The following is a 14,732-nucleotide window of genomic DNA, read 5'->3' on the forward strand; positions in this document are numbered from 1 at the left end:
CTGTCTGTCATTTGCAACCCCTATTTAATGTACAGTGCTGTGTAATATGTTAGCACTATATAAATCCTATTTAATAAAGAATAGCCACCAAAATGTCCCAATTTTGTGTACTCGGCAAAGTTCATGTTAAATTCCTAAAAGCAATATTAAGTCAAGTTTGGACATAAGGTGGGAACAGAGGTTCCCAGGTGTCTCCCAATGGCTGCCACATTGCTAGATACTCAGTAACCCCAACCACTATGTCAATGCCTAACTAAACAGCGTTTGACTATTTGACACGTTAAACTGTTTATCCAAATACTATCGCCCCTATGCATTCTCTACTGCATGGTATAGGAAGCTTTATGTAATGTCTTGACCACGGGCATAGTTTCTGGGCATGCCAAAGTGGTAAAAAACACCACAACCTCACTGCCCCTGTGAACTAGCCCTTATTCTCAAAAACTTGTCAGCATCAAAGGCACCAGATCACTGGACTGCAGTGGGGCAACAGAAAGCAGCCCTAAGTAGTACTATATTCTACAAATTAATTAGTAAAAACTACCTTACAGTGAAATAAACAATTATATAGCAACCAGGCATTAGGGTGCAAGGAGAATTATCATTGCTGGCTGGTTATCAGAACTACTTCATCCATCCAACAAGCCACAGGTACAAAGTTTATAACCTTCCTTTCGAAAGATTGTTAAAAATTAGTTTGAATAACAGTGGTGTTTACCTAAACACATTTTTGTAAATCATACAAATGTTCTTATACCTTCTCAAATATGCAAGGAAAAGGTAATGGAACTAGAAGTCAAATATATAAACTGATTAGAGTATGTATTCTTTTTTTCAAAAATGTAGAGAGATAACTGATGCCATATGTGTCATTCTGTTCTGGGGAAACAGGAAGTTAAACAAACAAAACTAAAAAAGAAAAACTAAAAACCCAACCTTATCTCTGGTTGTGGGAACAAGCATACCATTTTGGACTTCCCCATGCTTTTCCAGGGACAGTAGTCACCAATACAACAGGGGATGAATCTCATATGGGGAGGCAGGCATCTAAAAATTTTTTAAAAAGGTAAGTGTTTCTGTTCTATGCAATACTTTTTGAGCCTACAAAAACTACAAAATGTAAAAGGGGGTGAATAAAGTATTACATATTTAGAATGTATACTAAACGTTTTGAATGTTCTAGAAAATATAATAGACATTGTTCACTGAAAAGGTTTCCCTCTACCAAGGCAATGCATGGGAGAACCCTTTTACAGCAAACGATTCCCATTGTGACTATTGAACTATTAGATTTACACAGCAGGATTCTGCCTTTTTTTTATGGAAAATTCTGTTTGGAATTGGAACGGTTGAAGAACAACATTTAAGTTCTGTCACTGATTTTCAATTAGTTTAACACGACTATAGTTCCATATAGAAAATTGCTGGCAGGCTTTTTATTAAAGAAAGGACAGGCTATGCCCATGCAATAAAACATACTTACCTACATGAGGAATTTAGTATAAGACGCTGGAACATAATAAGTATTCTGGGATTCCATGGGGCTGCAAGGACTCAATGAAATTCTATACAAACTATGTTGTCCCTTCCAGGCTATTCATAATAGCCAAAGATCTGACACCCAGAAGAGGACCATATTAGAATGGAAACACCAGTAACTAAGTAAGGCCAATTGAAAAATGTAAAAAAAAAAAAAAAAAAAAAAAAAAATTGCTATCACACAGGTAAAATTTAAAGGACTGTCCTGGTTGTAACGTTTAGTTCCGCTTTAATGATTCTAGTGTATCTTTGGATATTTAGGATAATTATCCTGAGGAGATGACTAATCAGTCACCAGTCAGGTCAGGCACAGAAAAATATTCTAGTACAGCCCTTTTTTGATCTACATCCTCTTCAATGAAAAAATCCCTGCAAAAGTTCTACCACCACCATGCTATGACTATAGGTTTTCCAGATGATAAGCAGCGTTGTCATGCGGAAAGATCCTCTCATCTCTACAGCTACTTCAGCTCATGCCTATTTCACTGAGTGTTGGGAAGAGCTTTTCAGACAGAATTAAAGTTGTACCTTTTTTAAATACAGAATTGTTCAAAGTAAAAATTGTGTAAAAGTACAAAAGTTACTGGTTTAATCACACCAGAAAAAAAAGAAGATAATCTAATTCCAGTGCTTTCTGGGAGTGCACAAAGGCAGGCCTGGGAAGTGCTTAGGAATTCAGACGGGTATCATATAAAGATGATGGTAGGGGTTTACTATTTTGACAGGGTAATTATTTTTCTGTACTTGAAGCATGTTTAGAATAGTAATATATGCACATTTTACATATTACATGGAAAAGAAATAAACATGTTTTTTATGTTTTTTTTTTGCACTGATACACATTTTAAGCAACTCACTATATAAAAACATTTGAATTTGTTTACCAACTTTCCTTTGGTATCTGAGAACCTCATTTGCTTACCTGTCAAAAATTTCTTTCTATGCACTATGCCAGAGAACAGACACAGAAAAAAAATCAATAGTGTATAGTCAAGAAGAATATGGCACAGGACAGGAAAGAAAAGACTGATGAAAGCTGGTACAGTATAACTCACCTGAAGAAGAAAACCTTTTGCAGTCCAAGTTAAAAAGTCCAAGTCCCTGGCTCCTTGGCTAGCATAAAAGATATTCTGAGTAGCAGAGTTTGAGAGAGAAACAGCAGAGAAAATGGGGTGGGAGTAGCAAAGTGCATAAAATACCATTAATACAGGAAAAAAGCACAGTAATGAGACTTACACTGCCTAGGATGTACAGCACATTGGAATTAAATCTTAATTGACAGAAATACATGTAGAAAACCAGCTGTAAATCCCAAAGTTTGGTCTGGATGTAGTGTGTCATGCCATTTACCAGAAAGTGAGAGAACATGGTCTTCAAATAAAAATATAAAATACAGATATCGGGTGCAAATGGTAAATGTTTACAACAATATTTCATAAAGAACACAAATAACCTTTAAATAAACGAAAGGTACGCTTTCTGAGACAGAAGAATGAGTTGCCATAACAGACCTCTCCTATCGTGAACATTTTAGTTTCAATGCTTACTGGTCTTTACAAGAAATTCTAATTCCCCCACCCCACTGGATTTTCATTTTCTGATTTTTATCTTGTCCTATCTTGTTCTCAAAAAGTTAGGCCAGCCTTAACATTTTCAGGTAAAAAAATGGCAGCCCCCAGATTTCTCCCATACCAGGTGTACTTTAAACAGTGGTATGCATTATGCTTCAGTAAACAGCAAAACACAACCCAGTGTGGTTACTAAATGGCACAAAACCGGAAAAAAAGCTGATGACAAATCTAATACACAATGTTTCTGTCTCTCTAGTGTGAATGTGGCATCTTTTCCTAAATATCAAAATACCTAAAGAAAATTTACCAGATCATTTTCAAAGTAAACACATCCTGGAGCACGTACTAGAAGGCCTATTATTGGCCAAAGACAATGGGCCCAATTATACTGTATGCATAATTTATTTTTTTCTTATTAGAAAAAGACACATTTATGATGCATAAGTTATGTTTTGTATGCATTTTACACTCTGTATTTTTTAATTATTTCCTCTCGGTAACGAAAAACTAAATTTTTTTTTTAAAGGTATAAAAGCACATAAGCTAATGTCCGAGAGATGGTATGTTTTTTTCTGAAATCTATGAACTGAACAACATTTGAACAACCTGGGACAATCTAGAACTGTTACACCCTCAATTTAGGAATACATAGTAGTATCCACCACAAAATCCCAAAGACACTAACACTGCACAACCAGGTTTTGCCTTTCTTATTGTTCTGTAGGGCCAATGCAGAGATAAAGCAATATATAAAAATCCAACCTAAAAACATGCTGGGACTTGCCTACAATATTTGGCAGCTGCCAGGATATGCTAGGGAAGAATGCTTGGGTATGCTAATTACACTGTATAATTAATATTGGTATATGGCTTTGCAGTACTACAAAAATCAAACTAATTCAGAAGTATCAAACAAATTCATGTCAAAAGTCTATAAGTGCTTTGTGGATAGATTTTCTTTAACAACAAAAAAATTGACAACTGTCCATTTAACAATGTATCAGTTGGCAGAAATAAACACTGGCTAGCATGAAGAAAGGGTTCAGACCTACCCTACTTCAACCGCAAAGTACCAAACACCATTATGCCAAGTATGAATGTACATTATTTCATCCGTTTACATGGAATTGTGCCCAAAGATTAAGGTGAAGGGATGCGCATCAGGTGATTTACCCCATATCAAAAAAGTATAAAGCAAAATAATCGATTCAAACGCAATCACTGGGGCTCACTACTGCAATCTGTACATATAAACTTTCCGTGTACTATAATAAACTGTTAAAAATGTATTACACAAAAGTATACTTTTTAAAAAAAAAAAATCTTCAAAGAAAGTCTTGCAGTTAGCCCAACAATCTAGAAACTAGTAATCCTCATTCTTCTTTCTCCTCCAATAACCCTAATGCCAAAATTCATAGCATTTAATGTAACGCTGCAATTAGGGAAAAAATTTTACCTTATAAAACGTGGTGGAATTCTCAGCCCCTTAAGATTGCTTTGACCTAATCTGTTTACAACGGGTAAGTTGATACACACAAATTAGAAGGCTTACAGATACACTATGTGTTTTTTTATGCAAACCTAACTGTCACACCATAAAAACACCATTCCAAAAGCATGGGTATCATTATGACTCTATGTGACTATAAATAGCCCAAACTCTTCTGGGTAGGCTTTTTGATAGTTTGGGATTCGAATCCTAAACACAAAACAGCATTTGTCGGCTTCAGTTATTGTCCTGGCTCATGAACTGCATTTCTATTTTCCCCCAAAGGTGTTCAATAGCATTGAGGTCAAGGGTCTGTGCGGGCCACTTAAGTTCCTCCACACAAAACTTGTCAAACCATGTCCTTATTAAACTGGATTTGTCCACAGTCATGCTACAACTGAAATGGGCTTTCCTTATACTCCGTCACAAGCATGAAACTGCACAATTATTAAAAATGTGTTTGAATGCAGGACCCTTACTAGAAAACACATGAACTCAATAGGATTGGGCCACATACTACATACTATAGCGTTAGTGGCCATCAATCACTTGTTTCCTCCCTAATAATGAGAAAAGGATCAGCAGAGCACACAAGGATCTGCCAAGTATGGCAAAGATCAGTGTTTCTCATCCAGTGTTCAATGGGACCCTAGGGTTCCTCCAGAGATTGCTAGCGCTTCTTTGAGCAAACAGCAGTTTGATGTTTTTCCCACTGATCAGCAATATAGGACGTATTCTTGTAACTGACCAACCATACTAATGTACAGTGAGCTGGGGATCTAATTTTTGTAGATGGGAATCCCTGAGGACCTGAAAGTTAATTTAAGAGTTACCCTCATGTTATATATGTTGACAAACTCTGGCACAGTGTATGACCGCTTCGTATTTACATATACCGTTCCAAGGAAAACTTTGTTTAATTCAACCCTTTTAAAGTTTAAAGGGTTTTTAAATTATTTATATTTTATATTTTGTTAACTATTCCTAGTTACACAATCCTAATGTTACAAATACATAATTTACACACAGTGCACTCATGACAAAGGATTCCCTGTGTTAGAAGCCATTTCTGTTAGGCACAACAGTGGCAGGGAAAAGTGTGCACAGTTCAAAGGAAGCTATAAAGGTTTTGGATCAAATTAGTTCACCCATCACATATCTATAAACTAGACTTTTGCAGACTGATTTATACTTATACTTGTAAAACAAATATGTAGCACATGGCAACTAAGGGTTTCCTTAGTATATAAGCACACAGCCACTATGTTCCCTTACACAATACTGTCCCCTGTGGGCAATGTAGGATTATTTAATCAGGAACTCCATTCTTACAACTTTGTACGGTAGTAAAGAAATGTAAAAAAACACAGTAGAAACAGAAATAAGAATTGTCTAGGGATTGTAACCAATTAAAACTGTTGCTGACAGCTAAAAAGTTATCTTCTTTATACAATCAACTGTATGCCTCTGAGGCAAAAATAAAACATAGAACTTGGGTACAATTCTTAACAAATAACATATGTAATTTATTTTATTTACATCAATTCAGACAATTGACTGTAGACCAGCAATGTAATGTAAATATGTACCCATAGATTTAGATTTTTGTTTACAAGGGCGCTTTTTTTTTTTTTTACTTTACTTACATCAACAGGAGCCAGCAGACTTTTGCCAAGATGCTGATTAAATGACAGGCACCAAGCTTCATTGTAACCATTCATGTTAGGAACATACTTCTTTATTGTGTCATCATTCAGTCTAAGCCACACACCATCATCATTGTGGATCTAGATGGGAAACAAGCAACAATAGCGAGCCATGCTCTCCTGTAACACATTTTCTGCCAGCAAAGCTTACCTACATGGCATTTTCTGAAAGCCATTGGTAGGCATGAGACTACAACACAGAAAATACTGGTGAACGATGTGAATGTGAAGGACTGTGAATAGTGAAAGGGTGTGAAAAAGGTGTTCAGGTGATTGAAGAAAAGCAGAGAATGGCAAAAAAAGCAAGCAGAACTGGCAGTGTCTATCATCAAGGAATAAAGCAGTAATGTTTATACGCTAAGAAATTAAGGGACAAGAAAGCTGCACCATCTGTAAAATAAAATATTGTGATTCACATAATTGCAAGATTTTTTTGTTATTAGGTTAAAGGTTATTTCCATAAACTAATTAAACAATAATATATTTCAGGCTACAAGGTTAACATTGCAAGGGTACATGGCAATTATCTTACTAACCATCATTACTTATCTTATGTCAAATAGTGTAGGGGGTAATGTTTTGCAAATACTGAATATTGAATAGCTATTTCTGCAGCTCAGAGTTATAGTCAGAAAAATTATGATTTAGCCTTCGCCTCCTCCACATGCTTCACAAAGCATGCATTGGATTGCAAAAGCCATGTGTTAACACAACACACTGCACTAGATGTGCTTCCATTACAACATGGTGCTGGAATCGAATCATAATGAAGCATCCATGAATACTGCTCAATTTCTCGTAATGAAAAGCTTTGGCACTGTATTCTAACACGCTGCGCATTGTGAAGCATGGCTGAAATATGTGGAGACTAAGACTTACAAAACTGCCCTTTTCTTAGTGTTGTCACAAAACAAATTAGTCACATTAATTATATGGTAAGGGAAAGTTATAATAAATAAGCTAGCTATGTTGTGTACGTCACAAAATTAGTTAAAATATATTCCTTTAGGTGAACTCTGGCTTAACCATATTGTCTATGGAGTGATTACCTCATCAACAAAAGCGATGGTTCCATTGACTTTCACTATGCCTATCTGCTCACTCTGAAGGGAAGGGTGGCTACGAATACGAAGCCCTGCACTGTCCTTGGCCACAAATTTGCGAACCTACAAAGTAAAGGTAGACAGAAGGAAAAAGAAAACCTAAGCGAAAGGGAACTACACAAAAACTGAAGACTGCAATGGTCAAGACATTTTTAATAAAGAGAAAGTTACAGGTTGTTGCTAGTTTCCCAAAATAAAAGTGATGACTTTAGTGAAATCTTTTAATACAAAGAGTAATAACACACACACAGACTTCATCATTACTAACAGATTATTTATGAATGTGACTGCATTACTATGTATAATATTTAGGCTTCCTGGTTCATAATAATGAAAAACAAGTTAAAAGGTTACCTTTTTTTTTTTTTAATTTTTTCCACATTTATGAGCAAATAAGCTTATGTAAAAAGCAGAGACTAGTGTTGAAGATCTAGTAATTTCTGGGGCAACAAGTTCCCTTTGGTCTTTTTTGCCTTGAAGTATGAGAATGGTTGTACAATATGTTTATTGACTAATAAAAGGTTGTACAATTTAAAAATAAATGCAAATACACTAACCTTATTTGGCTGTGGCTCGGCTTTTGGTTTTACCAACTGAGTTCCAGGAGGAATCATACCTTTGGGTGGGTCTTTTACTTTAACTTCCAATCCAGCATCTAAATTAAAACAAAATTTAAAAAGATGCAGTGAAAACCATATAGGCTGACCAATAATTTAGTAAATTTGCTAACTATTTTGTAAAATATGTTAAAATAAGGGCCTGTGTGAGATGTACTCTATTGCTGTTGTTCCTGTTGCTAAACAGGAAAGAGGCAATAGGGTAATGGCAAAAATGTACAGTAGTCACAGTTTCATCTGTCAAAAGGATTTCATATCCACTTTAATATTAATATTAAAAAGCAACCTACCAATTTCTATTCCATCTATGGTAACATGTATGGTATATAAGCCGACAGCTCCAGGAGTCCAGTTTGCACAATAGGTGCCATCATTATTGACCCTTATCAACATGTTCTCACTTGGCCTGTAGTAAAAAAACACACACATAATATTATTATGCATATCGAGAATTCTCTTCATTCAATAAAAAAGAGAAAGGGTGCTGAATTTGGTAATATTAGCAAACCTTCTCAACAGCATGCCTTATGTTACTTACAATTCCCTAAAAGTCAAGTAAAATATAGCTGTACACAAACAATGGCATGGTTAATAGCGAAGGAATTAATGTGCATCTCTTCAAGTTCAAAAGAATGTTAAACGCATACCGTTTAGGCATAGGTGAGGCATAACGGAGTTCTTCAAATGAATAGTTTTCATATGCCTATAAATGAAAAGCGGTATCAGCCAAAAAATCCAACAACATTTTCTCACAGAAATGTAAAATGACAAACAAGATATCAAGATTACGACTGAGCAGAGTTAAGTAATTTATCCGATAGTAAAAAAAAAAAAAAAAAAACAGCAATACCATGTGCTAAGACATGTTTACCCTATCAGATACAAAAACAGTATTTTCAAAAACTCTTAAGCCTGTGCTGAAAAATGGATCATGGTCATCTTGTATTGCAGAAGAGACTCCTATGTAATACATGCTCCTCTTCAGTGGTTATTAATTACTCCCTATTGAAAAAGTTTAAAATGACCTCCTGGGACAGCCAATCCAGATGGCTAGGGGAACATGACAGCAGCAGATGAGTAATGACTGGATATAATAGTTGGAGACTGCATTACTGGAGGATAGTGTTTTGAGAGGTAACTGTCAGTTTACAGCAAATAAGCATCCAAAATATTTGTTTTTATGCTTTTTCTTTGGTTCCCTAAGCACAGTTCAACTTCATCAGATTTGACATTTATATATATAATTTATGGAAACGTCACAAACAAAGGAAGGTAACGACCAGCTATAAACAACTTTGTAGACACTCACTTTCATCATGGTAATGGCAATGTAACGGGCTTCTTTTACAATCATTGGTTCATAGGAAGCATCAAGTTTAGGTGAAGGAAGGCCACCAAAGGTCATATCAGATCCTGAAGATGCAGAGGCTGATGGACTGCCTGGGATACGGGGAAGTTTTTTCAGTTGCTCTTGCTGAAGAGAGGTCTTTTTTTGGGAAACAGGAACAGCTTTTACCTCCACCTAGAAATAAACCAGTGAGCACACAATTTTAAAGAACAAATAAGCATACATTGCACACAACTCCATCAATATAAAAGTGATGGCAAAACAAAAAAGAAAAGATCATAAAGATTGTGTAAATAAAAAAAAATGTTTATTCTATATTGACAAAATCAGCAACTTGGTTGAAGCAGATTTTAGTCCAGGTAATTTACTAGAATGGTATTTACAGTTTTAAAAAATTCAAGACATTAGGAATGGTAATAACATTTACAAATTTCACACATACTTTTTTTAATTTTATACATTGAAAAAGTCAGGGGATCTAAGTGAATCTAGTGAAAGGTAAGCAAATAAAGCACAATAGCCTAGTTTAAATATCTCAACATACCTTCATGTTTGGCACATGGACAACATCTCCATACTGATCCTTTGTCTGTACTGTTATGGTAGTGGGCCAGCCACATCTAATATCATCCTTATTAAGGATTAAGGAAGTCTTCTGTGGATCAGCATATGAATCGGGTTGAAGCCACCTAAAAAGATACAAGTCTTTTTAAGTTTGATAAAGAAAAAAACGCACAGCTTGTTTGAGCAGCTTTAGGCATAAACCCTGAAATGTAATTGAAAAGGTCCTATACCAACAGGGATACAAAATAACAGACATTTGTTTGTAACAAGACAGAACAAGAAAACCCAAAGACATAGTTTGACTTTGAGTATAGGAGAAACTTTTAAACATTACAGTGTCACCCAAGCAATAGAATTTACATTTCTGAATAAATCTGAGTAAGTGAAACTAATAGATTGGGGCACAGAGAATTATGTACAAGAATTCCATCAATCTATCAATATCATAAAAAAAAAAAAAAAACATTCCCGGTATCAGCTTAAAAAAAGCACCAAGTACTGATGAAAAAATCCATTGTATGTGCTATAGTTCAAGAATTGTTTAAATTACAATCAAACAGACCTTGCCAATCGTCCACCGCTAGAACCTGGCACACAAGTGATAAAATCCTCTAGAAAAGACTGCTCATTGCTTTGAATCTGCAAGGGAAGGTTTCCCTCTAGGGCTTCCAGAATGGTTGGAGAATGAGACAGAGCTAGGCCTTTTCCTAAAATCCCAGAATGAGTTTTGCACACCTGTAAGAAAAATAATACAAGACATAAATTACTGGAAATCCAATTAGTTTTTATAAGGTGTTAAATACAATAAAAAATGATTCTGTAGAGTGTATCGAATGTGTGAAAAGGAAGGATGTCTCTTTGAGACATCTACTGTAAAACAAACCATGCCACATGCCTTTTTTGTAAATTTTGACCTGGTATAGTACATAAGGTAATACCACCTAATGAGTTCAGGGCAATTTTTGTCCTTTTTTATCAGAGCAACATACTCCAGAAGAGGAAATAATTTAACCAAAAATGTCACAAGAACCCTACTCAAGTTCATATTTATGAAATATAATTTTGTGTAACTCAGTGATAGGTAGTCTCTGGCTTCAATACTATAAGTTGCTGATCTTGGAAAAACATTTAGATAAGGCGAGTATCATGTTATACACATTTGTTCTTGGTCAGTAACCTACTAAAAAAAAATAAAGTGTAGCCAGTGACCTAGGTAGGATTGTCGAGAGTTTAGCAAATGGCAACCCTAAACTAACCAACTACATGCCACCCTTAAAAGTCATTAGTACACACACTTCAGTCAACATATTTTCACATTTGCTTTGATCATTTCAAAATGTAAATCTATTTCAAACTAATATTTAGTGTCATGAAGGTGGATGCGGAAGGATCAGAAAACAAAGAATGAAGTTAAGCATATTGCATTGCTGCAGTTCTCAAGAACCAAGGTTTTAGTAAAACAAAAAAATGGAAGCTTCATATTATCCAGGTATAGGCTTTTTGTAGTACTTTATAGATGTTTTGTCCATGTGACTAACACCAAAAGATAGAAAGTCACCCTTTAGATCGCACTTGATGTATTAAGCTCTGGGCAAGTGGGTAATTTGTGAAATACCCTGGTTCAGACAAAAGCTCATTAATTCTAGTAGATCATCGATTCAATAAGGGTTAAAAACTTAATTTGTTTACCTGCAAGGCAGCCTCTTCCACAATCTCCAAATCTTCTTCCAATTCACTACCTGATAAAGAAAATGTCCAAGTTACTCCTCTATTAAGCTATGAATCAAATATCTTAGGCTACTCTCACACGTGCAAAAATTGACATTGCAAAACGACTGATTGACGACCGATAAACGATTATGCAGGATTATTTTGAACGATCGTATAGTCCACGGTTCTGTACATGCTGTAACGATAGGATAGTTCAAATATAATCCATTAATAATGTACACACACTAGATACGATAATTTGAACGATGCAGGAAGTGACGTGTACTAGGGAAAGTGTACAGTCGAACCATCCACGATCCCTGAACGACCATACACAAGATAGATTGCGAACAATCGTCGCTCAATCGAATCCGCCAGGACAGACTTTGGTTTCCAGCGACTTTCCTCGTTCGTCGGACAGTCGTTATGCACTTTTTTTGTTAAAGATAATCGGCCAATCGGTCCTCAATCGTTCATTTCCAATGACAAATATTGCACCTGTGTATGTAGCCTTACTCTTCTAAATGTTCTTCTAATATGTTATTTTGATCACCAAAATCAGGAACACCAACCTTATCAATCCTATAAACTTCACAAAATAATCCAAAAAATATGTATTACCAATGGGAAGGGCCAAATCTTTCTTCATTAAAGCAGCAGCACATATGCCTCCTAGGTTGGCAAGTTCTTTCTCCAGCTGGATAATACCCTAAAAGAAGGTGTAAAAAATATATGTGATCTTAAGAAACTGATAAAAGTATAATGGATAAAGTATAATTTCTTCTCATCTAATGAAACTAACTGGAGAACTGTTTCTACAAACCCTCACAAAACTTGTAATGCACCGCAATTGCTTATTATTAGTTTCTGTTTTTAAATCAAAATCAATTTCAAAATCACCACACCTCAACAAATCTTTTAAGTCATATCACAAGATACTAATACTAAGAAACAAAAAAACATTTCTCAATATTATTCCAACAAAACATTTATAATCTGGGGATAATGTGAATAATTCCTAAATCTTAAAATATATAGTGATAAAATGGAAAATTATACTAACCTCATCAAGTCCTGGACTAAATTCATATCCAATTGTAAAACACTTGAAGCCATAAAAATTAGCCTTTTCGTCTTTTACATAATCTGATGCAGTTTCAAGTGAAAACATAGCTTCATTGCCTGAAAAGAAAAACGCAAAATTCAACAGATATTTGGCATTAGCAGTCTTTATATTTAGAGAGAGGGAAAAAAACAAAAACAGTGCCATTAGGCTACCCAAAAGAGAAAATACAATGTTGGGGGATCAATGTAAACTGTCAAAACAGTAAGCTGCTCATCTCATCGTGGCTGTTAGGGCTGGTTTACATGGAAAGAGGGTAGGCAGTGCAGTTAACAACCTCACCTCTGCAGCAATTTGCAGACACAGAATAGAAACATCAAACGGCATCACATAAACAGTTGCAAATTGATGAATAAGGGTGGTTGGTGGCTGCCCGCTAACCATGGATTAAAAGAATACTAACACTGGTTCATGTTAAATGAGTATAGCCGTGGTAGTTGTCGACATGGTGGCAGCTATTCGGGACTATATGCGTGAAGATAACCTTGGAGGGATTTTCCCTCACTATCTAACCTGGGAAAAATTCCTTTTTACTAGACCGGTATTAAGAGACACAACCACTATAAAAATTCAACAAAGGTTTTAAAACTCCCCAACTTAAAAAAAAATAAATAAAATTTACTTTGCTTGCGTTGTTGTCAGAGATTTTCCATTTCTGGGGACTACCTTTTTAATTAACAAAATTAAGAACTCTCTCCAACAGAGTCTGCAAAAGCAGTACAGCATGGTAGCACTGTTCTAATATTTCCCATCTCAATTCCCATAAAAGTTTTGGTAACAAGTTTCTATTCATTTGCATCTAAACAAATCATTACAACAAACCAGAAGACAAGTAATAAACCTTTAGGTATTTTAAACTTGCTTAAAAAATATTTAGCATTATCGGGGGCACCACACAAATATATAGCCAATACTTGACACCTTAACATAAAAAGATTTACGTTAGAAACTGCAGTCTTATACTTAAAACAATTAGAAAGCATCGCGAACAAACCAGCATTTACCTGGTAATATTAAGACAGATGTTGGCCACCCAGAGGAGCCAGAAAATTTCTTTAGCTCAACCCAGGAGTTAAGGCTCTCATGAATAGGAAGCTTTGGTCCAAAACCTGAGATATGAGCATTACGGCCTGGAATTAACAGACGCAAAACATCTTCTGGCTGCGCAGTCCCACACTGAGGATCAAATTCAACAGATATCCACCTCACACATTCAGGGAAAGATACCTAAAAAGCAAACAAAAGGGAATAATGTGAACTAGAACAGTAACAATATAGGAGCAATACATTTGTGGGAAAACATTGCCTAACTAGATTGATAAACACTCATTTGTTAACAAAAATAAAAAATATAGCTAGAGGATAGATAGAATGAGAACCTCCCAAGGATTTTTAGTTTAGCTTCATGAACAAGTAAAGGAAACAAATGCATGCATACCTTATATTGCACCACACTGGCTGCCTTGTAGGGGTGCTCACTTTCAACCACAGCATAGTGACTGGAGGTAGTGCATGCAGAGAGCTGCTCCGGCTGATTGCCAGTTGTGCTGTCAGTTGATTGGTTTGGATTAAAGAGCGGAGGGGCATATTTTTGGTTCAAAATGGCAACTGATGGGAGCAGCTGCTGCACAAGACCAAATACTTCAACAGCAGCCTGTGGGGGAAAAAAAATTTAAACATGGCAAGAAGGCACTAAGAACTGCAATAACTCACAGAAATTCAAATTTCCACTTTGACGTTTCAAGTAAGGGGTACTGTTAATGCTATGACCAATTTTCATATTGTAGCCTCTGATTTTTGTGTTTTCAACCTTGTGGTGGCAGTAAAAAGATAGAACTTTTCTGAAATTTTGCACAAGCCAGGTCCATGAAGATTGGCCTGCATATAGTCTTGATCTCAATACTACACAATACACCTTTGGGATAAACTGGATAATATTTGATAGTCAGATCTTTACATGCA

At 35.6% G+C, this 14,732-nt stretch overlaps 1 protein-coding gene across 1 annotated transcript in view; it reads right to left on the reverse strand.

Annotated features, from left to right (window-relative positions):
* Positions 1-14,732, reverse strand: part of MYCBP2 (MYC binding protein 2) — a 138,813-nt gene that overhangs the window by 40,981 nt on the left and 83,100 nt on the right. Inside the window, exons 38-50 of the mRNA XM_072400450.1 lie at positions 14,209-14,424; positions 13,775-13,997; positions 12,711-12,829; positions 12,269-12,356; positions 11,627-11,676; positions 10,500-10,672; positions 9,918-10,062; positions 9,335-9,547; positions 8,673-8,728; positions 8,316-8,431; positions 7,966-8,063; positions 7,355-7,471; positions 6,246-6,386 (exon numbers count right to left, since the gene is read on the reverse strand). Of these exons, the coding sequence (XP_072256551.1) occupies positions 6,246-6,386; positions 7,355-7,471; positions 7,966-8,063; positions 8,316-8,431; positions 8,673-8,728; positions 9,335-9,547; positions 9,918-10,062; positions 10,500-10,672; positions 11,627-11,676; positions 12,269-12,356; positions 12,711-12,829; positions 13,775-13,997; positions 14,209-14,424 (1,755 nt within the window). The remainder of the gene's footprint in view (positions 1-6,245; positions 6,387-7,354; positions 7,472-7,965; positions 8,064-8,315; positions 8,432-8,672; positions 8,729-9,334; positions 9,548-9,917; positions 10,063-10,499; positions 10,673-11,626; positions 11,677-12,268; positions 12,357-12,710; positions 12,830-13,774; positions 13,998-14,208; positions 14,425-14,732) is intronic.

The sequence above is a fragment of the Pyxicephalus adspersus genome, chromosome 1 (assembly GCF_032062135.1).
Source record: "Pyxicephalus adspersus chromosome 1, UCB_Pads_2.0, whole genome shotgun sequence".
Taxonomy (NCBI): domain Eukaryota; kingdom Metazoa; phylum Chordata; class Amphibia; order Anura; family Pyxicephalidae; genus Pyxicephalus; species Pyxicephalus adspersus.